General features: G+C 36.7%; 1 protein-coding gene across 2 annotated transcripts in view; it reads right to left on the bottom strand.

Moving 5' to 3' along the window:
• The window catches only part of EFCAB13 (EF-hand calcium binding domain 13), a 314,516-nt gene that overhangs the window by 126,795 nt on the left and 161,463 nt on the right, over positions 1-26,258 (bottom strand). For both annotated transcript variants that reach the window (XR_003515406.2, XM_027568521.2), the window contains exons 33-40: positions 26,056-26,127; positions 22,640-22,783; positions 21,476-21,547; positions 18,973-19,116; positions 18,557-18,628; positions 15,952-16,014; positions 13,121-13,174; positions 2,771-2,824 (exon numbers count right to left, since the gene is read on the bottom strand). Coding sequence is in view for 1 of the 2 variants with exons in the window: in XM_027568521.2 (XP_027424322.2) it covers positions 2,771-2,824; positions 13,121-13,174; positions 15,952-16,014; positions 18,557-18,628; positions 18,973-19,116; positions 21,476-21,547; positions 22,640-22,783; positions 26,056-26,127 (675 nt within the window). In the remaining variant the exon portion in view is untranslated. The remainder of the gene's footprint in view (positions 1-2,770; positions 2,825-13,120; positions 13,175-15,951; positions 16,015-18,556; positions 18,629-18,972; positions 19,117-21,475; positions 21,548-22,639; positions 22,784-26,055; positions 26,128-26,258) is intronic.

Genomic DNA, 26,258 nt, shown 5'->3' with positions numbered 1-26,258 from the left:
TCAAACCACAAAGGAACAGAGCAAGAAAGGAACAAAGAAGAACTACAAAATCAATCATAAAACAAGTAAGAAAATGGTCATAAGTGCATACCTATCATAATTACTATGAATGTAAATGGACTAAAAAACTTCAATCAAAAGACATGGGGTGATGAAATGGATACAAAAGCAAGACCTATTTATATGCTGTGTACAAGAGACTCATTCCAGACCTAAAGACACATGCAGATTTAAAGTGAAGGTATGGAAAAACATTTATCATGCAAATGGAAGTGAAAAAATAAAAGCTGGGGTAGAAATACTTATATCAGACAAAACAGACTTTAAAACAAAGGCTGTAACAAGGGACAATAAGGACATTACATAATGATAAAAGGAACAATCCAAAAAGAAGGTAAAACAATTGTAAATATTTAGACATTAACATGGGAGCACCTAAATACATAAAGCAACTATTAATAGATATGAAGGAAGAAATCAATAGTAATACAATAACAGTAGGGGACTTTAACACCCCACTTACATCAATGGATAGATTATCCAGACAGAAAATCAACAAGGAAACAGTGGCTTTGAATGACACATTAGACCAGATGGATCTAAAAGATATATTTAGAACATTCCATCCAAAAACAGTGGAACACACATTCTTTTCAAGTGCATATGGAACATTCTCCAGAATAGATCACATTAGGCCACAAAACAAGTCTCAACAAATTCAAAAGGATTGAAGTTGGCAGCCTATGGACTGGGAGAAGATATTTGCAAATGACATATCAAATAAAGGGTTAGTATCCAAAATATATAAAGAACTTATACAACTCAACAATAAAAAACCCCAAATAAACCAATTAAAGAATGGGTAGAAGACATGAACAGACATTTCTCCAAAGAAGACATACAGATGGCCAACACATGGAAAGATGCTCAATATCACTCATCAGGGAAATGCAAATCAAAACTACAATGAAATATCACCTCACACCTATCAGAATGGCTAAAATCAAAAACACAAGAAACAACAGTTGTTAGCGAGGATCTGGAGAGAAAGAAACCTTATGCACTGTCGGTGGGAATACAAGCTGGTGAAGCCACTGTGGAAAACATTATGGAGGTTCCTCAAAAAATTAAAAATAGAACTACCCTATGATCCGGTAACCACACTACTGGGTATTTACCCAAAGAATACAAAAGCACTAATTCAAAAGGATATATGCACCCCTATGTTTACTGCAGCATTATTTATAATAACCAAATTATGGAAAGAGCCCATGTGTCCATCAAGTGATGAATGGATAAAGAAGATGTGATACACACACATACAAACACACACACATAATGGAATATTATTCAGCCATAAAAAGAATGAAATCTTGCCATTTGCAACATGGATGGAGAGAGAGACTATAATTCTAAGTGAAAAAGAGAAAGTCAGAGAAAGACAAATATCATATGTTTTCACTCATATGTGTAATTTAAGAAACAAAACAAATGAACAAACAGAAAAAAGAGAGATAGGTAAACCAAGAAACAGACTCTTAACTATAGAGAACAAACTGATGGTTACCAGAGTGGAGGTGGGTGGGGGATGGGTGAAATAGGTGATGGGAATTAAAGAGTACACTTAGCATGATGAGCAGTGAGTAATATATAGAGGTGTTGAACCACCATAATGTATACCTGAAACTAATATAACACCTTATGCTAATTATATTTGAATTTAAAAAATAAATATTTTTAAAAATTCAATATGTAAAACACAGACATCCAAGCAGACAAGCAGGTAACAGACATGAAAGGAACTTTACAAAAGAAGTATCCAAATAACCAATAAACATGAAAAAGGTACTCAACATCATTAAACACTAGGGATATGCAAACTGTAACAGTGGGATTCTACAGCATGCACACCAAAATGGCTAAAATGGAGAAGAGAGAAGTATTAGCAAGGATGTAAAGCAATTGAAACTCATATACTGTTGGTTGATGTATAAAATGGTACAACTACTTTAGAAAATGGATTGACAATATCTAACAAAGTATACACAATCCTATTCTATAACAAAGCAATTTCATTTCTAGGTATATGGCCTAGAATTATGCACATATGTTCACCAAAAGGCATATACAAAATATTCATAGCAATATGTTCTTCATAACTGCTCCAACCTGGAAATGTGCTGTGATGGTAGATTGGAGAGGTATATTGTGGTATACTTATACAGTGGAATATTGCACAGCAATGTATTCAGGTAGAATGAGTTAGTTAGAAATCATTTCAGCCACTACGGCAGGTTCTCTAAAGATCTCTTTGATGATAATTTAGTAGATTTTATAACACGAAGCAATGAAAATTAACAAACTGCTGCTACATGCAACAATATGGATGAATCTCAGAGAATAACATGTACTATAATGTTAAAGAAGTCAGACATCATGGAACACAAATCATATGGTTCCATTTACACAAATTTCAAAAACAGGTGAAACTAATCTGTGGTCCCAGACTAAAGGATGCAGTTACCACCAGAGAGTATGGAGGAAGTGACTGTGAAGTGGTATAGGAGATCTTCTGGATTATTGATAATGTTTATTTCTTAACCAGGTGATAGTTAAATAGATATGTTCGCTTTGCAGTAATTCTTAAGCTGGACTCACATGATTATATGATATAGTAATAATGTATTTCATACTTCAGTAAAATATTTATCATAGAAAAAATATAGTTTAAAGAACTGGGATCTCAAATTTACAGTAACTTCTCACTGACCTGTAATATCTTGCACTGTATCCATCAGTGTTTTCAGATCAGTCTTCCCTTTAGCTATAAAATAAGGCATAACTGAGATACAAAGCAGATTCATTCAAAAATTATAAAACAATAAACCAGAAACGAGCTAAATTCCATCATTCCATATCATTATTTGGGCTCATTTTAATTGCATAATTCTTAGTTTTCTGAGATTGACCTAAAATATGGCAGTGGTAGCAGGGACAGAGAGACATTGATGGATTTATATGTGGGATTTTTTTCAATGTTTTATTATGAAAATTTGTAAACATAGAGCAAAGTTGAAAGAATTGTGCAATAAACACCCTTATGTCCACCATCTAGATTCTACTATTTAACATTTTACTCTACTTGGTTTGTCACAAATCTATCCATCTACTCAACTGTGTGTGGTGATTTTTAAATTTAGGTTTCTATAAATGTAAAACTTACAAAATTAGGTGATAATCCAGATAGTGGGTGACAGGAAATGAGGGACTCAAAAATGAATCCCATATATCTAGTTTAGGTAACTAGATGGACAATGACAGCACAAATGAGATTGAGAATACAGGACCAGGAGACTAGGTGGGAAAATAGTGAATTCAGTTTTAAATGTGTTGAGAAAAAAGAAGCCTCCCATGGAATATCCAAGTGGAACTGTCTAGCAGGCATTTGGATATACCAGTCTGAAGACTATACAAGAAATACAGACTTACAGTCACAAGCATATAGATGACAGATTGAACCACAGAGAGAGAGATGAGATTATCCAGAGAGAGTATGTAAATGAAAATCAGAGAATGAGCAGATCCAGGTCAGAGGGAAAAACACAGAAAAGCCAAAAGAGCATAACTTGAAGAAGGTTAGTATTATCACGAATATAAAAGACAGTAGAAAGCGCCAATAAAAAGTGAATAATGTCTAATGCAACAGGCAAATGGCAAGTTACTGGTGCCGTGAGAGAAGTTTCAGTAGTATTATGGGGCTGTGTCAGAATACAGGAATGAATGGGAAATGTGGGAAGGATATACAGTGCACTTTCATTCATTTCCTTTTCCATCTTTTAGTTGTGCTTTCTGAACATTCCCAGATGTGAAAGATGGTCTTGGAATCAATCTAATCAAGTGCTTTGCACTGTATATGGATTCAGAAAATGGAAGACATTTTCGTTCTTACTCTAGAACTAGATTTTTTTCTGAGATTTTGCATGGTTTTTATCATCACAAAATTAGTCTGTTGCAAAAATATGTTTTGAAAGCATAGTATCTCAGTTTTACATCAACTTCTCACATGTAACAGCTTTCACTTATTCATTAGTTTATTGGGTTCAACATTTCCGTCAGCTGTAAAACGAGGTACAAATTACAGAGATCACAATGAGATTCAAGAACAGAATATGAAATTCTTAATTGTGAAACAGAGCATAGGAAATCAACAATTTCCCATGATTTTTATTACAGTTGTATTTCTATCCTCCCTCCCCACATCATAAAAACGCGAAAAAATGAGTATTCTTCAAATGGTACAATGCTCTTTTAGAGTACTCAGATGTTAAACTCTACTGACAGCATTAGAACAGAAACTTAAAGATTTAAAAGTATTCTCCTCCAAACCCATCATTTTGATCTGACCTCTTAACCTCTCTAATCTCTCTTTCACTCAGGGAAGGAAGGAAAACTGAATTTAAAAAGTGTCTACCAAGCCATGTAGTGGGATGGGTGCTTTCATATACTATATCTCAATCTTCTGTAAAGTTATTATGACTTAAAAAAAACACACACAAAGAAACTGAGCCTCAGAAAAGTTAGGATATTTGCCTAAAGTCACAAAGTTAGTATGAGACAGAAAACTGTAGCTATCAGATTCCTAAATCAACACTTGCTCTATTCCACCAAATCAACCAGGCTGCTGGGGTAGAATTTAAAAGCAGCACAATCACTTGCATTAATATTCTGAAAACTGACCAAGAGCACACTTAGTCCTCAGAAAGCACCTTCTCTAATATAATACCCCTAAACTCCAAATCAAATTTTCACTTATATTTTTTGCCTATATATTTCTTTTCCCCCTTTAATCAATGCAACTTTAAGAACAGGCACCAAACTTTGTTTATCCCTCCATGGATTGGTTGATGGACATTAGGATTGTTTCCAATTTTTAGCTATTATGAATAAAGCTGCTACGAATATTCATGCACAAATATTTTTGTGAACACATATATTGATTTACCTTGGAAAGATACCTACTAGTGGGATTGCTGGGTCTTATGGTAAATTTATGTTCAGCTTTTTAAGAAATTGCCATACTGATCTCCATGGTAGTTAGAATACCTTCTAGCAATTGTATGAGTTACAGTTACTCCATATTATTGCTAATACTTGGTCTTGTCGATTTTTTTTTCCTATCTAATGCTTTTTTTAAATTTTTAAAAAATTTTTTATTATTATGTTAATCACCATACATTACATCATTAGTTTTTGATGTAGTGTTCCATGATTCATTGTTTGTGCATAACACCCAGTGCTCCACACAGAATGTGCCCTCTTTAATACCCGTCACCAGGCTAACCCATCCCCCCACCCCCCTCCCCTCTAGAACCCTCAGTTTGTTTTTCAGAGTCCATCATTTCTCATAGTTCGTCTCCCCCTCCGACTTACTCCCCTTCATTCTTCCCCTCCTGCTATCTTCTTCTTCTTCTTTTTTTTTAACATATATTGCATTATTTGTTTCAGAAGTACAGATCTGTGATTCAACAGTCTTGCACAATTCACAGCGCTCATCATAGCACATACCCTCCCCAATGTCTATTACCCACCCACCCCATCCCTCCCACCGCCCACCACTCCAGCAACCCTCAGTTGGTTTCCTGAGATTAAGAATTCCTCATATCAGTGAGGTCATATGAGACATGTCTTTCTCTGATTGACTTATTTCACTCAGCATAACACCATCCAGATCCATCCATGTCGTTGCAAATGGCAGGATCTCATTCCTTTTGATGGCTGCATAACATTCCATTGTGTATATATACCACATCTTCTTTATCCGTTCATCTGTCAATGGACATCTTGGCTCTTTCCACAGTTTGGCTATTGTGGACATTGCTGTTATAAACATCGGGGTGCACGTACCCCTTCGGATCCCTACATTTGTATCTTTGGGGTAAATACCCAGTAGTGCAATTGCTGGATTGTATGCTAGCTCTATTTTCAACTGTTTGAGGAACCTCCATACTGTTTTCCAGAGTGGTTGCACCAGCTTGCATTCCCACCAACAGTGTAGGAGGGGGGTTCCCCTTTCTCCACATCCCCGCCAACATCTGTCGTTTCCTGACTTGTTAATTTTAGCCATTCTGACTGGTGTGAGGTGGTATCTCATTGACGTTTTGATTTGGATTTCCCTGATGCCGAGCGATGTTGAGCACCTTTTCATGTGTCTGTTGGCCATTTGGAAGTCTTCTTTGGAAGAATGTCTGTTTATGTCTTCTGCCCATTTCTTGATTGGATTATTATTTGGGTGTTGAGTTTGATAAGTTCTTTATAGATTTTGGATACTAGCCCTTTATCTGGTATGTCATTTGCAAATATTTTCTCCCATTCTGTCGGTTGTCTTTTGGTTTTGTGGACTGTTTCTTTTGCTGTGCAAAAGCTTTTTATCTTGATGAAATCCCAATAGTTCATTTTTGCCCTTGCTTCCCTTGCCTTTGGCGATGTTTCTAGGAAGAAGTTGCTGCGGCTGAGGTCGAAGAGGTTGCTGCCTGTGTTCTCCTTTAGGATTTTGATGGACTCCTGTCTCACGTTTAGGTCTTTCAACCATTTGGAGTCTATTTTTGTGTGTGGTGTAAGGAAATGGTCCAGTTTCATTCTTCTGCATGTGGCTGTCCGATTTCCCCAACACCATTTGTTAACGAGACCGTCTTTTTTCCATTGGACATTCTTTCCTGCTTTGTCAAAGATTAGTTGACCATAGAGTTGAGGGTCCATTTCTGGGCTTTCGATTCTGTTCCATTGATCTATGTGTCTGTTTTTGTGCCAGTACCATATTGTCTTGATGATGACAGCTTTGTAATAGAGCTGGAAGTCTGGAATTGTGATGCCGCCAGCTTTGCTTTTCTTTTTCGATATTCCTCTGGCTATTCGGGGTCTCTTCTGGTTCCATACAAATTTTAGGATCATTTGTTCCATTTCTTTGAAAAAAGTGGATGGTATTTTGAGGGGGATTGCATTGAATGTGTCGATTGCTCTAGGTAGCATTGACATCTTCACAATGTTTGTTCTTCCAATCCATGAGCATGGAACGTTTTTCCATTTTTGTGACTTCTTCAATTTCTTTCATGAGTATTTTATAGTTTTCTGAGTACAGATCCTTTGCCTCTTTGGTTAAATTTATTCCTAGGTATCTTATGGTTTTGGGTGCAATTGTAAATGGGATCCACTCCTTGATTTGTCTCTCTTCTGTCTTGTTGTTGGTGTATAGGAATGCCACTGATTTCTGTGCATTGATTTTATATCCTGCTACTTGACTGAATTCCTGTATGAGTTTCTAGCAGTTTTGGGGTGGAGTCTTTTGGGTTTTCCACATACAGTATCATATCATCTGCAAAGAGTGAGAGTTTGACTTCCTCTTTGCCGATTTGGATGCCTTTGATTTCTTTTTGTTGTCTGATTGCTGTGGCTAGGACTTCTAATACTATGTTGAATAGCAGTGGTGATAGTGGACATCCCTGTCGCGTTCCTGACCTTAGGGGGAAAGCTCTCAGCTTTTCCCCATTGAGAATGATATTCGCTGTAGGTTTTTCATAGATGGCTTTTATGATATTGAGGTATGTACCCTCTATCCCTATACTCTGAAGAGTTTTGATCAAGAAAGGATGCTGTACTTTGTCAAATGCTTTTTCTGCATCTATTGAGAGGATCATATGATCCTTGTTCTTTCTTTTGTTAATGTGTTGTATCACGTTGATTGATTTGCAGATGTTGAACCAACCTTGCAGCCCAGGGATAAATAACACTTGGTCATGGTGAATAATCCTTTTAATGTACTGTTGGATCCTATTGGCTAGTATTTTGATGAGAATTTTTGCATCCATGTTCATCAAGGATATTGGTCTGTAATTCTCCTTTTTGATGGAATCTTTGTCTGGTTTTGGGATCAAGGTAATGGTGGCCTCATAAAATGAGTTTGGAAGTTTTCCTTGCATTGCTATTTTTTGGAACAGTTTCAGGAGAATAGGTATTAATTCTTCTTTAAATGCTTGGTAGAATTCCCCTGGGAAGCCATCTGGCCCCGGGCTTTTGTTTGTTGGGAGATTTTTGATGACTGCTTCAATTTCCTTAGTGGTTATGGGTCTGTTCAGGTTTTCTATTTCTTCCTGGTTCAATTTTGGTAGTTGATACATCTCTAGGAATGCACCCATTTCTTCCAGGTTATCTGATTTGCTGGCATAGAGTTGCTCATAATATGTTCTTATAATTGTTTGTATTTCTTTGGTGTTGGTTGTGATCTCTCCTCTTTCATTCATGATTTTGTTGATTTGGGTCATTTCTCTTTTCTTTTTGATAAGTCTGGCCAGGGGTTTATCAATCTTGTTAATTCTTTCAAAGAACCAGCTCCTAGTTTTGTTGATCTGTTCTACTGTTCTTTTGGTTTCTATTTCATTGATTTCTGCTCTGATCTTTACTATTTCTCTTCTCCTGCTACGTTTAGGCTTTATTTGCTGTTTTTTCTCTAGCTCCTTTAGGTGTAGGGTTAGGTTGTATATTTGAGACCTTTCTTGTTTCTTGAGAAAAGCTTGTATTGCTATATACTTTCCTTTCAGGACTGCCTTTGCTGCATCCCAAAGATTTTGAACAGTTGTGTTTTCATTTTCATTGGTTTCCATGAATTTTTTAAATTCTTCTTTAATTTCCTGGTTGATCCATTCATTCTTTAGTAGAATGCTCTTTAGCCGCCATGTATTTGAGTTCTTTCCAACTTTCCTCTTGTGATTAAGTTCTAGTTTCAAAGTATTGTGGTCTGAAAATATGCAGGGAATGATCCCAATCTTTTGGTACCGGTTGAGACCTGATTTGTGACCCAGGATGTGATCTATTCTGGAGAATGTTCCATGGGCACTAGAGAAGAATGTGTATTCCGTTGCTTTGGGATGGAATGTTCTGAATATGTCTGTGAAGTCCATTTGGTCCAGTGTGTCATTTAAAGTCTTTATTTCCTTGTTGATATTTTGCTTAGATGATCTGTCCATTTCAGTCAGGGGGATGTTAAAGTCCCCCACTATTATTGTATTGTTGTCAATGTGTTTCTTTGCTTTTGTTATTAATTGCCTTATATAATTGGCTGCTCCCATGTTAGTGGCATAGATATTTACAATTGTTAGATCTTCTTGTTGGATAGACCCTTTAAGTAGGATATAGTGTCCTTCCTCATCTCTTATTGTAGTCTTTGGTTTAAAATCTAGTTTGTCTGATATAAGGATTGCCACCCCAGCTTTCTTTTGGTGTCCATTAGCATGGTAAATGGTTTTCCACCCCCTCACTTTCAATCTGGGGGTGTCTTTGGGTCTAAAATGAGTCTCTTGCAGACAGCATATGGATGGGTCTTGTTTTTTAATCCAATCTGATAGCCTGAGCCTGTGTCTTTTCATTGGGGCATTTAGCCCATTTAGATTCAGGGTAACTATTGAAAGATATGAATTTAGTGCCATTGTATTGCCTGTAAGGTGACTGTTACTGTATATTGTCCGTGTTCCTTTGTGATCTATGCTGCTTTTAGGCTCTTTGCTAGAGGACCCCTTTCAATATTTCTTGGAGGGCTGGTTTTGTGTTTGCAAATTCCTTTAGTTTTTGTTTGTCCTGGAAGCTTTTTATCTCTCCTTCTATTTTCAATGACAGGCTAGCTGGATATAGTATTCTTGGCTGCATATTTTTCCCGTTTAGTGCTCTGAAGATATCATGCCAGCCCTTTCTGGCCTGCCAGGTCTCTGTGGATAGGTCTGTTGCCAATCTAATGTTTCTACCATTATAGGTTACATATCTCTTCTCCCGAGCTGCTTTCAGGATTTTCTCTTTGTCTCTGAGACTCGTAAGTTTTACTATTAGATGTGGGGGTGTTGACCTATTTTTATTGATTTTGAGAGGGGTTCTCTGTTCCTCCTGGATTTTGATGCCTGTTTCCTTCCCCACATTAGGGAAGTTCTCTGCTATAATTTGCTCCAATATACCTTCTGCCCCCCTCTCTCTTTCTTCTTCTTCTGGGATCCCGATTAGTCTAATGTTGTTTCATCTTATCGTATCGCTTATCTCTCGAATCCTGCCCTCGTGATCCTGTAGTTTTTTCTCTTTCTTTTTCTCAGCCTCTTTATTTTCCATCATTTGGTCTTCTATATCGCTCATTCTCTCTTCTGCCTCATTTATCCTAGCAGTTAGTGCCCCCATTTTTTATTGCACCTCATTAATAGCCTTTTTGATTTCGACTTGGTTAGATTTTAGTTCTTTTATTTCTCCAGAAAGGGTGTCTCTAATAACTTCCATGCTTTTTTCAAGCCCAGGTAGTATCTTTAAAGTTATGATTCTGAACTCTAGGTCTGATATCGTACTAATGTCCGTATTGAGTAGGTCCCTGGGAGACGGTACTACCTCTTGTTCTTTTTGCTGAGGTGATTTTTTTCATCTTGTCATTTTGTCCAGAGGGGAATAGATGAATGAGAGAACAAAATGCTAACAGGTTAACAACGTCCCCAGCAAATATACTCTATACAAATCAGAAAAGACCTGAAACCAGGGGAAAAGAAAGGGAAAGAAAGAAAAAAGAGGAAAAAAAAAAGAAAAAAGAAAAAGATAAAAACAAACAAAAACAGAACAAAAGAAAACAAAAAAACAGAATACGATCAAATACGATCAGACTAGTGTATAGATCAGTGCCACACACTAGATTTTGGGTGTATTTTGGTCTGTTAAAAGAAAGTGCCTCCTAATATTTTAAAGCAAGAAAGACTTATATATGTACAAAATAAGGGTTGATACAATGAAGGGATGGAAGATGACTGTAAAGATGAAAATTATAAAAGATTTTATAAAAGGAATTGATAAGATAAGAAGTTGTTTGAAAGAAGAAAGAAGAAGATTAAAAAACAAAGAAGAAAAAGAAAAAAGAAAAGGGAGAAAATGTGATCAGGCAGGAGACTAGAACAAAGCCATATACTAGTGATTTAGGGTATATTTTGATCTGTTAGCAGAAACTGTATCTCAAAATTTTAAAGAGAGAACAACTTATATATATATATATATATGCCAAAAATAAGGGTAACTACTATGAAGGGATAAAATATGACTCTAAAAAATGAAAAATAAAAAAAAATTTTAAAAAGGGATTGATAAGATGTTGGTTGAAAAAGGGAAAAAGAAAAATTCAAAAAAAGAAAAAAACAGTTAAAAAAATAACTTTGAAAAACTAATGAATCATGGTAAAAAAGCCATGAATTCTATGTGCAGTATTCCCCTAGCACTGGAGTTCTCCCGTTCTCCTTGATCGGTAAACTTGGTCTTGGCTTGCTGGCTGTTCATGCTGATCTTCTGGGGGAGAGGCCTGTTGCTGTGGTTCCCAAATGTCTTTGCCGGAGGCGGAATTGCCCCGCCCTTGTCCTTCTGGGCTAAGCAATCTGCTCAGGTTTGCTCTCCGGTGCTTTTGTTCCCTCCAAGCTCTCGGTACAGCTTTGGAGGACCAGAGTCAAAATGGGGCCTCCCAATCTCCACCAGGAGTAGCTCAGAACTCGGGGCCCCGCTCCTCAGTGCACCCCCAGAGAAAAGCAGTCACTCCCGTGTTCCCGGTCTCCGGCCACACTCCGTGCTCACCCGGCCTGTGACCGAGCATTTCTATCTCTGGCACCGGACCCCGTGTGGAGTCTCCAAACCCAGCAGATCCCCGCGGTGCGCTCCCGCGCCGCTCCTCCCGGGGGAGGAAGGAGAGTCTCCCCGGCTCTGCCGCTTGTTGGGTCCCTGCTGGAGGAGCAGGGGCCCGACTGGGCTGCGGATCACGGTTTATGGCAACCCCGAGCTGAGAGCCTATGCCTCGGCTCCATCTCTGCAGCAGGCTACCCCGCTCTGATACGTAGGAGCTCTGCTGCACTCAGGCACCCCCCGGTCTTTCTGTGACCCCGAGGGTCCTGAGACCACACTGTCCTGCGAGGGTTCCACCTCCTGCTTAGCCACTGGAGTGACGTCCCTCAGCGGAGCCAACTTCTAAAAGTTCCGATTTTGTGCTCCGCAGCTCTATCACTTGCCAGAAGCGGCCAACGGAGGCCCCCTCCCCCGCCATCTCTCCTCCCAAATATCACCTCAGATTCACTTCTCTGCGCATCCTACCTTCCAGAAAGTGGTTGATTTTCTGTTCAGAGAGTTGTTGCTATTCTTCTCTTCAATCTCCTATTGAGTTCATAGGTGTTCAGAATGGTTTGATCCCTATTCAGCTGAATTCCTGAGACCAGGCGAAACCCAGGTCTCCTAATCCTCCACCATTGCTCCGCCCCCTTGTCGATCTTTTTAATTTTTGTTATTCTAAGGGATGAATAGCAGTATGTACTAATGATTTAAATTGCATTTCTCTGATAACAAATAATGTTCAGCCCCCTTTCATGTAGTCATTGGCCATTTATATATCTTCTTTTTTTTCCCATCATTTTACACAATCTGGTTGTGTACATAAAAATTCCACAGGATTTTTTTTATTTAAATTCAATTAGCCAAGATATATATCTTCTTTTGTGAAATGTCCACTGAAATCTTTTCCCCACTTTCATTGGTTTGTCTTCTTATGATTGAGTTGTTCTTGATATTCTGGGTATCAGTCCTTAGTCACATACGTTTTGCAAATATATTCTCCCAGTCTGTGTCTTGCCTTTTATTTTCTTAACTGTGTCTTTCAGAAAAAGAAGTTATTTATCTTGATGAGATCCAATTTAATCATTTTTAAAATTTCATGCTTAAAACTCTTGGCCACCTGTCTAAGAAATCTTTTTCTACCCTAAGGTCACAAAATTATTTTCCTATATTTTCTTCAAGAAGTTCTCCTTGGGGCCAGATAAATAATTGACTTTGACTGATAAATGCAAATTGGCTTTCTTCATTGAATTTTGGGTTTAGTTTTTCTTGACTAAATTCACTGGAAACAATTTAATACACATTGTTTTCCAAAAAGTGGCAAAATATACAAAAAGAATTTGCCACAGATAGTACTGTAAGTTTAAAAAGTTTATTATACTTATTCAAATCTCTAGCACTTAACATAGCATCGCCTATTCAGTAAATATCTGTTAAATAAATGAATTAGTTAATTAACAAATTTTTCACTCACCAGTAGATGACCGCCTATCTCTTATCCCATTCTTCTTGTTCACTTTTTTATCAGCTGTAAAACACGAAATTAGGTCATAAAGGTAAATATTTATAATTATAGTGAATGTTATAAAATTATTAATGTAAACATAGCAATTTAGGGAGGTTGCATTTATTGTCCTAAATATGATCTAATTTAATTCCAAATAAACATAAGGAATAGGAAAAAAGAAAGCTATCAAGAATCAGTGAAGATTCTTGTTTCTGAGAGATAATGAATCAGTTACAAAATAAGGCACTTTGAAATATATAATAAACAAAAAAAATCAGAATTCAAGTTTTGTAGTATCTTTCAGAACTCAGAACTCGGAACTCCCTTTTAGGCAGTGATAAAAAGAAGACACATTTGAGGCACCTGGCTGGCTGGGTTGGTGGAGTGTGTGGCTGTATCTCGGGGTTGAGGGGTCGAGGCCCATGTTGGGTATAGAGATTGCTTAAAAATAAGATCTTAAAAAAAGAGAGAGACCAGCATATAGTACATCATTAGCTAACTAAACATAATAAAAAAATTTTATAATAAAAATAAATAAATAAATAAAAATCCTTTACCTCTCAAAAAAAAAAAAAGACATTCATTCTGCTGATGTAAGGAGATGGGGGTATGTCATCTTTTTTCCTTGTTACCCAACAAAACTTTTATTTTTTTTAAAAGATTTTATTTATTTATTTGAGAGAGAGAGAGAAGCAGTATGAGAGGGGAGAAGGTTAGAGGGAGAAGCAGGCTCCCTGCTGAGCCGGGAGCCTGATGTGGGACTCGATCCCAGGACTCCGAGATCATGACCTGAGCCGAAGGCAGTCGCTTAACCAACTGAGCCACCCAGGCGCCCTGCCCAACAAAACTTTTAAAGCCATTCATTTTAGTAAGCTGCCTCTTCCAGTTGTGCAAAACCACCAAGAAAAACAGGGTCTGTGATTGAGAGTCTACTGGGAGCCCTGGAAGGCAGCAGGACATACAGACCTTGCTGAGAAACTACAGCAAGGGGAAAGTAGAGAAGAAATGGGACCACTGGCATCTCAGCAGGAGAGTCTGCGACAGCCACCAAATTTTCCACAGTCCCAGAATAGCATCAAATAGCAAAACATTTCTTTTGACCCAGTGAAAGGAACAGGGGTTAGTGAGAAGAGCCAAAAGCCCCAAGCACCTGATAGTTGAGCTGAGGTGCACAGCAAGGGCCAGTACAGATGGCAAGATAAAATGCCAAGTGCAAAGGGAGGTCAGTCAGTGAATGCCGGCATGAAGATTTAAAAATAAATGAGGATCAGAGCAGACATTATCATAATGATGTTTTGACTCCTTTGACTCTGTTTTGACCCCTTAACTACAGTAACCTACCTGGCTGAAGCTGCTCCTTCATATTCTTTTCTGTGTCCTACCACATCATGTGCATACCCCCCTACCCTAGCATTTCTATTAGGAATGCTTTTACTACCTGTCCTGTTCTATCAAGTCTGTGTTAGGACCACTTCACCTCTATTCCCACTCCTGTGCAAACTCGGGGGTCAGGGACATGAGCCCCCATCTCCCCTGTATGATTCTGTTGTCACAGAGGCATTTAGTCCCATTTCCTTCACATCCGGTCCCCTACTGGTGTCAGTTAGGCCTCTCCTCTCCCACGCTCCCCTGGCCTGTGGAATGTTGTCTGGTCCTAGCTGTGGTTCCCATCGCTCCCTCACCACCCCCCTTTGTTAACCTTGTGCCTGCCTGTCTCGTGTATGATCACATCCCCAAAAGGGGGGACAAGATAAGGACTTTTTTCACACTTTATAATCATATAAAAACAGTAGGCAAATTGCTTAGTGGTTGGGTTGTTCTACTATTTTCAACATTTAGATTATATTTTGATTAGATTTGCAAGTTAAAGGATTTGTCGTTGTTTCTTTAAATAACAATAATGCATCATACCCCTATGCATAAAGTGCTTCTTCTATTTATAAGGTTGAAAATCCAGCTTTTTAACATTGTAAAGAGAACTTGTATTTCATAAATTTTTGTCCTACTTTGAGCTATATAAAGGCAGTGAAATATAGCTACATTTGTTCTAGAAATGCTTTTCTTCAGAGAGGCTGATTTTTGTTAATGTCTTGATTCTATCTTCAAAGTGCAGACTAGCACTTTAAAAGGGGAAGGGAGGAAAAATTGAAAAAAAAAATCTAAGTTACAGAATGTTGTGTGCCAGGCCTTTCTCGACCTATTGGACTGGGTCTACATGGTAATGGTGGCAGTTTAGGACCCTACCCTGAGGGAGCAGTTCTCTGGGTCTTTGGACTTGCTCTGAACCTTGGGATGTCTCTGTTCTGTTTTCTGGATACTTGGCATGGCCATGGAAGGGTCAATCTGCTTTCCTACTGTATTATAATCTTCTGAAGGGCCAAATCATGTCTCATTAAATTCTATATTCTCAGTGTTTAGCACAATACATAGAACATTGTGGGATCTTAGTGTTTTTTGAATCAGTGATACGGAGGAAAGATTGCTAAAGTATTTCTATAAATATAAGTTTAGATCTAAAGTACTAACATAGCAAATACATATCCTTCTTTCTTCCACACTCTCCAAATGAAACGTTTAGAAACCATAAAATTTATTCTCAAGGAGGGAAACCTAAAGCATAACATTTAAGGTAATTTTTTATTACTTTTGTCATTTTCTATGGTTCTAAATATGAATTTTATATATAAGAAGTTGACATTAATAAAAAGACTTCTCAGAACACAGAACCATGTATACCATGTGTATGTATATGTCACCTTCAACCGACAGGTCCTTCAGAATCTTATAAAATCCTTTACCTGACATATCCATCCTCATGTTTCCTGGAAAAGTGCCTAGGTTGCTATCATCAACCCTACTTCCTAGGAGAAAAATAGAAATGATAAAAGCTATGAGAATGGGAAATGCTAATAATTTTCAATTTAAGAAAAAATACTTCCTATTATCTTCAGATTGTCATATTCCATTTCAGTATGAAAAGAAGAAGCTTTTGACATGTATTCAGATGCACACTTTAAGTTATTCTATCAGAAATGGAAGCATGTTCTTTTGATCATTTTACAGAGAATATGGCTATAAAGCACAGGAACATTTATTTTATTTATTTATTTTTTTTTTAAATTTTTTTTATAGATTTTATTTATTTATTTGAGAGAGAGAATGAGATAGAGAGAGAGCACGAGAGGGAAGAGGGTCAGAGGGAGAAGCAGACTCCCTGCTGAGCAGGGAGCCCGATGCGGGACTCGATCCCGGGACTCCAGGATCATGACCTGAGCCGAAGGCAGTCGCTTAACCAACTGAGCCACCCAGGCGCCCAAGCACAGGAACATTTAACCTAGTACAGCCCATATGATATTGGACATGAAGTGTTACTTGCTGATATTGAGCAGACACTTAGGGGTCAATATTTAACATGTGGTAAATAAAGTGTCAGGCATCCATAGAATGGAGAATCAATTTTCAACTTGTACTCAGAGGAAAAAGTGATTTTTCTTACAAAATGATATATTTGGTATTCTCTGCCAGTCAATTCATCAGGAAGATGTAACAATCATATATGCAGATGAACCAAATAAGTCTAAGAATACATAACAAAACTAACAAAATTTAAGGGAGAAATAGAAAATACAACAATCATAACTGGAAATTTTAGCACCTCTCTTTCAAACAAGTGATGGACTAGCTACCAAAAAAGCCAGTACAGATGATCTGAGGAAGCTATCAACCACCTTTACTTAATTTATATTAATAAAATACTATACTCTTTAATTGCAGAATACACATTTTCAAGTGCACATAGTACATTTACCAAAATAGACCATATGCTGGGCCATAAAACAAGTACCAATAAATTGAAAAGAACTGAAATCATAAAGGATATGTTCTCTGACAGTAATGGAATTAAATTACAAGTAACAATAAAATAACTAAGAAAACCCCAAATATTTAGAAATTAAATGACACACTGCTAAACAGTCCATGGATAAGAGAAGAAATCACAAAGAAAATAGAACATTTCTCAAACTGAATTATAATGAAAACAAAGCATTTCAACATTTATTGAATGCAGCCAAAGCGGTGTTTAGTAAGAAGGGTATGGGTCTTCATGCTTATATTAGAAAATGAGAGAGCTAAAATCAGTCACCATACGTTTCACCTTAAGAAGCTAGGAATAAAGTAAAGTAGATTCAAAGTAAGTTATAATGATTAAATAATAAGTTTAGATCTGAACTTTCTGGAAGCTAAGGCATAAAGGGGAGCTCAGGTTATTGTCTACACAAAGTAAGCACACTGGTCTTTGGGAGAGAGAAAGTTTTTTTCTGATATTAAATTTCAAGACATTTTTCATGTTCATTACTAAATAACATAATGGACAATGTCTTCAGGAGACACAGTGACACTTTTGGTATGGCTGTTTTTAACACCAGTTCTCAAAACCAGTTGAGATATATTATTAGGAAGCTGCCTCAAAAAAGGCATTTCTATGAAACATCTCTTCATAAATATTTTCGGCTCGTCAAACTACATGTGTGTGCCTACCCAAAAGTAGGTGGAGATAGTCAAAGAAGTAAACCTTGAGCTTCTGCAACCATAGAGGGTGCTTAAAAATGGACAATATGAAGTGATTTGAATGTGTGTGTAATGTTGGCTTGGTGTCAGAAATATTCTTCTCACTTAAATGTGCAAAATATAAATCGTTCCTTCCTTTTCAGTACCAGAGGGGCAGGAAAGGGCAGCCGATCAGGGAACTAAGAGGCCTAAGATTACAGAAATATTATGCAAACCAAAAGAAGAAAATGATCCTTAACATTATAATTGACAAACCTTTGCTAAAATTAAACTTTGAATTAGTGTATAAAGAGAAACTGGGTAAAAATAAGGGTGGGGGTAGCCAATACAAAGAAATAACCAAAGAAAACAATGTTTCAATAACAAAAGAAGAAAAATAATAAACCTAAACAGAAATTCTCCTAATAGTAACAGAGGTTTTCACTAGTCTCTTGATGAAGAGTTATTATAAATCAGTATCAGGAACCCACTATTTATCATGTTAATACGTCTCATACAATTACACTTTAAAGTAGAGTAACTTGCAAACAGCCTAATTACAAGTGCTGTTTTAGTCATTTTAACTAATACTATTTTTTCTTCATAAGGCCCTTAGTGGAAAAGATAATGGCAGTCAAGACTCTGGTCTCAGACTAGGCAGAAGACGTAACTAGTACTCTCTAAAGGGCATGTTCTCTTTTCGTTATGCTATGCATTTGACATGTATGGAATAGACACTAGAAAATTAAGCCAGTGTTAAATCATTTTAAGACCATCTCAAAACCCTAGTTGCAGTCTTCCCAAGAGATCCACAACCCACATATTATCTATCTCTATTCAACTGAAAATTCTTACTTTCAGGTAGAGGTGAAAATCCTGAATTGATTAAATTGCCCACAAACTCTTCTAAATTCACTTTCCCATCCTCTGAAAGAAAAAAATGCAAGTCAGGGAACAGGGGATGTGATCAGAGACTGGCAACTATAGCATAACTGCTATACTGAAAATCAGTTTATAGATTTGGCCTTGAAATATAGACATAAATATTCAGTCAGAAAGACAGACACATGCATATCATTCAGACACATACACTCATCCCCTACAGATCCTCCTTTGTATGACGATATTGAAAATAAGTAGAACCCAACAGGGTAGTAGATAGGAAAGGGCCTTGGATAATCCATGCAGCAGATAAACCCCGTAAGGATTCTTGAAAAGTTCAAACAGATGCATGTCAGCTAAGATAAAGGATATCTAGAAACATGACTCACCTGTGAGAGTCACATTCTGCAGTGATCTTTGAAGCACATCTTCAGGTAATGGAATGTCTATATATTTCATAATGGAGCCTAGGTCATCAGGACTGACCACATTTTTCCTAATGGCAGCCAGAGCTTTCAGGGGGCCTTCTTTTTCTATATTCAAAAAAATATACAATGTACGAAATTTCAAAAAAAACACTCAAATATCAGTAGTGGGTTCTGGATGATGATGATGATGATAATAATAATAATTACTTCTAGTAGTAGTACTGCTGCTACTTCTATCACTTACTAAGTATTCTGTCTTGAGCTTCTTGGGCACTATGCTAAGTGCTCTATATACACCATTTCACTTAATGCCACAAAAATTCCTTATTTAACAGATAAAGAAGCCTGGCCTTAGAGAAGCTAATCTGCCTAAGCATACACAGTTACTAAATGTGAAGCCAAGTGTGAAGTCTGATTTCATAGGCAGAATGTTTAGCCACTAGGCCAAACAAATCATTGCAAATATTTAATTAGAGATTGAAGAATGATTACATAAAAAGAAATCTCAGGACATCTGCTTATACTCATCTCTAGCATATCTGAGGCTGGGAATTCCATTAAAGCTATGATAACTAATCATACAAGTAATTTTCTTGCCAAAAATTAGATAACCATCCATAGTTTGATGTGACTATTCTTAATTTTTTTCATTCAGTGGATACTTGGATGTCTCCAACACATACATACAAAAATGTCCCCCAAATAATGGAGAGACTGGCACTGCTATATCAATACCAAAGAAAGATAATGTTCATTTCTGAAAGTACCATGTATGAATTGTTCAAGAAAGAAATCTTAAATATTATATTATCATAAACCCTATCCCATCATAAACATTAACCCTGTGAGAGATTTGCTTATAAGCCACATATCTGGAAAAGTTTTATAGGCCCCATTTAGAAAACCAAAGATTAAGGACAAAATATTTTGTCAATTGAAAAAACACCATTTTGGTTACATCCTAAATACCTTGGCTCTGGTGAATAGTTTCATCCCTTATAGCTACCTAAATTAGGCCTTTTGAATTTAGCTCAGTTTTAATTTTGGAAATTAAAATTTAGAGGAAATTAATCCATTTCAATTAATCTCAAGAATATGGGCTGCTCCAAGGAGACCCAGGGGATCCAAAACAGTGGTGAATTTACTAACCAAGGCTCATTTAGCCTAAACTTCAAGGAGACCCAGAAGTTCCACAGACATCACAGATATCTCACTGTTGGAGAAGTCGGTTAACTGAACACATTAAAACCAGATTATATTCAATGTCTCACAGCTAAGGTAGTGGAGTAATGGGAAGAATAACCTATTACATAATATGGAGGAAGCCTATATGTTTCAACATGTTCCTATATGTTTCCGTAATCTTCTCATGATAAAATCCCATTTTAATAAAATGATAATAGGATAAAAAAGAAAACACTGATTTTTAAAAAAAAATTTAGTATAGCTGACATACAATGTTACATTAGTTCCAGTGTACAACTTAATGATTTGATAAGTTTATACATTATGCTATGTTTACCACAAGTGTAGCTACCATCTGTCCCATTACATCACTATTACAATATCATTGCATTCCTTATGCTGTGCCTTTTATTCCTGTGACTTATTCATTCCATAACTGGAGGCCTCTATCTCCCTCACTCCTTCACGCATTTTGCCCAACCCTCAAACCTGCTCCCTTTGGGCAATCATCAATTTGTTCTCTGTATTTATAGGTTTGATTCTGCTTTTTGTTTATTTGTTGTTTGGCTTTACTTATTTATTTATATTTTTATTTTCAAGTAATCTCTACACCCAATGTGGGGCTCAAACTTACAACCCCAAGATCAAGAGTCACATGCTCTGTAGACTGAGCCAGCCAGGCACCCCTGTTTGGCTTTTTTTAGACTCTACTTATGAGTGGACTCATATGGTATTGGTCTTTCTCTGTCTGACTTATTTCACTTAGCATAATACCCTCTAGGACCATCTATGTTGTCTCAAATGGCACGATCTCATCCTTTTTATGGTTGTATAATATTCCATTGTATAAATATACCACATCTTCCTTATTCATTCATCTATTAACACTTAGTTTGCTTCCATGTCTTGGCTATTATAAACTATGCTTCAATAAACACAGGAGTGCATGTATCTTTTTGAATTAGAAGAGAACACCGATCTTATTCCCACAGAATTTCAAAATGTCCAAGACACTGGCAACTGATGGCAGCCATCTTGGATCACAAACTTGGATACTAAGATGAATCACCCAGATGGATTTTGTACTTTTATCCTTTTTGAGTGATGGAAAAAATACTATAATTTCGAGAAAAGGTCAGGACTAGGATCCCTTATTGATTTGTCATCCAAAGTACATTTGTTATACCCATGATGTGCTTTGGCATTAGAAAACTGGACAAATGCATATAATCAAAAGAATTCCAATCAAAATTTTTATTGTTAAAAAATTCTCACTTACTTGAAACTTTTGTAAAATATGGCATTTTCATTAACTGAGTCAGACAATCTTTTAAGTCCACTTTCCCCTCGTCTGAAAATGAAACATAAAGAAGTGAATGGTCTTTGATCCAAAGATACAAAAGAATGAGGTCACAAGATAAGCATGCTTACTAAACCTTCAGAACCAAGTTAGTCCTGTTTTCTAATTCTGATCCTGCTAAACACATCTCAGACTATGAAAAGGAATATGATTATGATGACTCCTGTGGTCTTTTTTGTTGTAGAGCCAATGAGCATTTTATGGATTTTACACTTATTTACAATTGTGACCATTTTTTTTGTATGTTTCCTCTCTGCTATGACATTCTCTTAATTTTTCAGCATTACAAGTCCTACTATAACCATTTATTTTTTGTGTTTTTTTAAATTTTATTTATTTATTTGAAGAGAGAGACAGAGCGAGAGAAAGGGAGAAAGCACAAGAGGGGAGAGGGAGAAGCAGGCTCCCTGCTGCAGCCCAACACAGGGCTTGATCCCAGGACCCCGGGATCATGACCTGAACTGAAGGCAGATACCCAACCCACTGGGTGCCCCACCATTTATGTTTTGAGGGAAGACAAGAAGATATTCACTAGAAGTATCATAAACCAAACTCAACCATAATACCTAACGAAGACTATACATACTTATAAGCAAAGCTATATTAATAAAGGAAATGTGCAGTCTTTTACTTTTTATTAGTCATATACTGAGAACTTAAGACAAAAGAATACCATAAGGCTTTGCACATAAGCTAAACATCCTACTGGCAGGATTTCAAAAATACCAGTGTAGCCCTTTGAGGACTGTGGGGAAACCAAACTGGTAGTGTATATCACCACAATAAGGCTTGTCCCTGTGCTTTATGGGCTTGAGAGAGCTTCATAGCCCCTGTCCAATAAGAATGTATGATTCAAACCTCAGGAGGCAAAGAAAGGGAAAGAAGAGAAGAAGATCATACTTCCCTAGGATAAATTCAATATTAGAATAATCCAAAACAAACTCTCATCCAAGCCTAATAGGGAAAATCTAATGTTATTGAACTCACTACAATTGACTCCTAATCGATCAACTCTGTGGATTTATGAGTAAAAGTAAACACAAGTTTGATATGTAATAAATGACTCAGAAAAGGAATACTTACTATCAAGAGGAATGGATGTAAGCACCTCCTGTAATTCTTCCTCTGGGAAATAAATCCCCAGGCCTTTCAGTATAGATTTCACTTCATCAACATCAACTTTTTCACTGGTGACTTTGTTTAAGGCATTTGCAAGTTCATTAACCTCTATCAGGAGAAAATATTTTCAGTTTAGATACAAATTCTAAATAATTAGCTTAATCATAATTCAAAAAATTAGTATAGATACCTAGCATTTTTTTGAAGATTTTATTTATTTTTTGACAGAAAGAGAGACAGCGAGAGAGGGAACACAAGCAAGGGGAGTGGGAGAGGGAGAAGCAGGCTTCCCACTGGGCAAGGAGCCTGATGTGGGGCTCGATCCCAGGACCCTGGGATCATGACCTGAGCCGAAGGTAGACGCTTAATGACTGAGCCACCCAGGTGCCCCAATACCTAGCATTTTTTAAAAGATGATATAGTATTCACCTTAAATACTCTCTTGAGGTACATATGCATCTAACTCTCATTTCATATATATAAAATAGATTAGTTATATAAAGCAAACTCATAGTAGAAATTAAACCTTGATATCTGTCTCCTTCTTGTCCATCTATCTGTTTCTCATGTTTCCTACATCCTTTCTGTATGTGACCAGTGATCTCTCTGATGCTCCCCAGTCACTGTCACCTCAATCTGCCTTTTTCCCATTCCTTTATTAAACTTGTCTTATACTGACTCTCTTTTACTTACAGTTCAGAACCTTGGTATACATGCTAACAGCTAATAAAGCTGCTAACAGAATGATTAATTTTTTAAAAGATTTATTTATTTATTTATTTGACAGAGAGAGAGACACAGCAAGAGAGGGAACACAAGCGGGGGGGGCGGGTGGGAGAGGAGAAGCAGGCCTCCTGCTGAGCATGGAGCCTGATGGACTCTGGGATCATGACCTGAGCCAAAGGCAGACCCTTAATGACTGAGCCACCCAGGCGCCCCTGGAATGATTATTTTTATTAAATAACTGGAAACGAATGTTAATGTAAGAGAGACTTTTGCCCCCCCCATATGTCAGTCTCCTCTTTATTTAATAACAAACACTTTAATAGTGGCCTAATATAGGTAATAACATATATGTTATTTCCTACCCTAGAACCATTCACACCTTCTTCCTTTGGTCTGGAAGACTCTTCTCCCAACTCTTTCAGTGGTTGATTCCTTCTCATCCTGTAGGTTTCAGCCTGTCACATTTCAGAATATGCTTTCCTGGCCATCGTATCTAAATTAAGTCACTGTACCTTAATGCTCTACCTCCTCCTTGCACATTTTCTCCCTAATATTTAGCACAATTTGTAGTTATTTATTTGTTCATCTGTCTTTCTTCAATGAGTTCTCTGGGGTCAGAGACCAGTATTTACCTATCTTGCTTACCAGCACAGTGCCACTTGTTTGTTGAATGAATGGACTGAATAAATGATCTTCCTGCTTCTCGTGACTCCTTAATCCAATACACTGTTAAACAATCCTTAGAGACAGCTTGGCACCTGACTCTCTTGCCCAGAGAATATACTGAGACCTGTTTTAAGCTAACATTTAATACTCTCTTCAGTGTAGACCTATCAACTATCTCTCATTCCTCATTTTTCAAATCCTACTTATGTCTCCATTCTTTCCCTTCTAATCTCTAGGTCTCAGTGTTTTCTTGCTTTCCCTCTGCCTACCAAGATGTTACCCTTCCTTCAAAGCCTTCCTCCATTTTTTTCATAGGAATCTAATCTTCATCTGAACTCTTAAAATAATGAATATGCATCACTAATTCGATCTTATAGCATATTAGTTATGTTTTTATGTAAATTGGCCTATCTTTTCATCTAGATTTTAAGATTCTCATGGCCTACCTCATGCATATTTTTGTGTTCAATATATGTGTGCTGATCATGATGCTATTAACCTGTAAGTTATAGCATAAAGTTAATTTTTAAACTAAACCATTAAGCTATAATACAGAAAAAAATATATATCTTCACATAGAGTCCAACACTTGCTTGTTGTGGGGTTCTAGGTAAGGTACAATTTTTTCAAACTTCACTCTTCTCATTCTTTATTATAAGACTCCTACTTAACAGTAGAGTCATAAAGAATAGTTGATACGAAATAAATTATGTGAAAGTGCTTGGTAAAACATCAACACTATACAAATGTATTATTATTGCCAACCAACTATTACGACATTATTTGAAACCAAACAAAATAAAATGTCTTTAGAGAATATGAAATAAAACTACGCACACTTTTGTCCTCAAGATACTTTTTATACTGAAAATAAGAGTTGGAGAAGAGTGTTGGTAAGTTCATAAAACATTAGGCTATTAACTCATTTTTAAATAGAGTTAGAGCTTTTCAAAATTCCAGTCAAAATGAACCATGAGAGACTATGGACTCTGAGAAACAAACTGAAGTTTCTAAAGGGGAGGGGGCGTGGGGGGATGGGTTAGCCTGGTGATGGGTATTAAAGAGGGCATGTACTGCATGGAGCACTGGGTGTTATATGCAAACAATGAATCACCGAACACTACATCAAAAACTAATGATGTAATGTATGGTGATTAACATAACATAATAAAAATAAATAAATAAATAAAATAAATTCTAGTCTAAAGTTAGATATTTCACAGAGGACATCCATCACGTGATGCCACAAAATGTTTCTTGGTGCCACAATCGAAAGCACAAAGATTCAAGTTGGATGGATCACTGATCCCAGTAAGTTAAACATGTATATTTTCATCAGGATGAAAATTCACATATTCTCTATGCAACTACAAAAAGGAATGAGAAAGCTCTTTATATTCTGATATGAATAAATATTCAAAATATATTGTTAAAAAAAGGAGACAGAGCAACATACACATTATGCTTCCACCTATGTAAAAAGTGTGTGGAGGGAGAATATATATATACATATATATATTCATATTTTCTTGAATGCTCTAAATACTACCTACATAAGAAACTAGTTACTTATTAGTTAGTTACTGGGGATAAGGAATAGGAATTGAATAGAGAGAGACCAGGTAGGAGGGAGATTTTCACTGTGTACCTTTAAATACTTTTTTATTTATGACCTGTCATAATATGTATTACCTAATTTAAAAACTTAAATTTATTAATTAAAACATTTTAGGGTCACTTATTTTTGGCATTCTTGTTAGAAGACATATCATTTGCTTCAACTACAAACTTATAATATTAAAAACTAGACTTTCATGAACATAGGAAACTCACCTTCATCTGAACTCTTAAAATACTAAATGTACACCATTCATTTAGTCTTGTAGCATATGAGTTATACTTTTATGTAAGTGGTCCATCACTTTTCGACAACTAGCTAAAAATTTCTGATATTCTCAATGTGTATAAAACTTCCTAATTATTCTCACCTCTAAAATCTTGCAAACGCTTATTGCTCTTCAATGCTAAAAGGGCAGTCTTTAGGGAAACATCTCCCCTTTCTGTAAAGACAAAAATAGTACAAAGAAAAATTAATAAATTCAAGAAACAAAGCACTTCCACTGTGAGCTAGGTTGGTTCACTTACTGTCCCCTTAAAGCATCTTATGATTTTTCTAGGATGTAAACTTTTG

Source organism: Zalophus californianus, chromosome 16, assembly GCF_009762305.2.
Source record: "Zalophus californianus isolate mZalCal1 chromosome 16, mZalCal1.pri.v2, whole genome shotgun sequence".
In the NCBI taxonomy this organism is placed as follows: domain Eukaryota; kingdom Metazoa; phylum Chordata; class Mammalia; order Carnivora; family Otariidae; genus Zalophus; species Zalophus californianus.
Note: the sequence above shows the minus strand (reverse complement) of the source record. Positions and strands in the feature narration are given on the sequence as shown.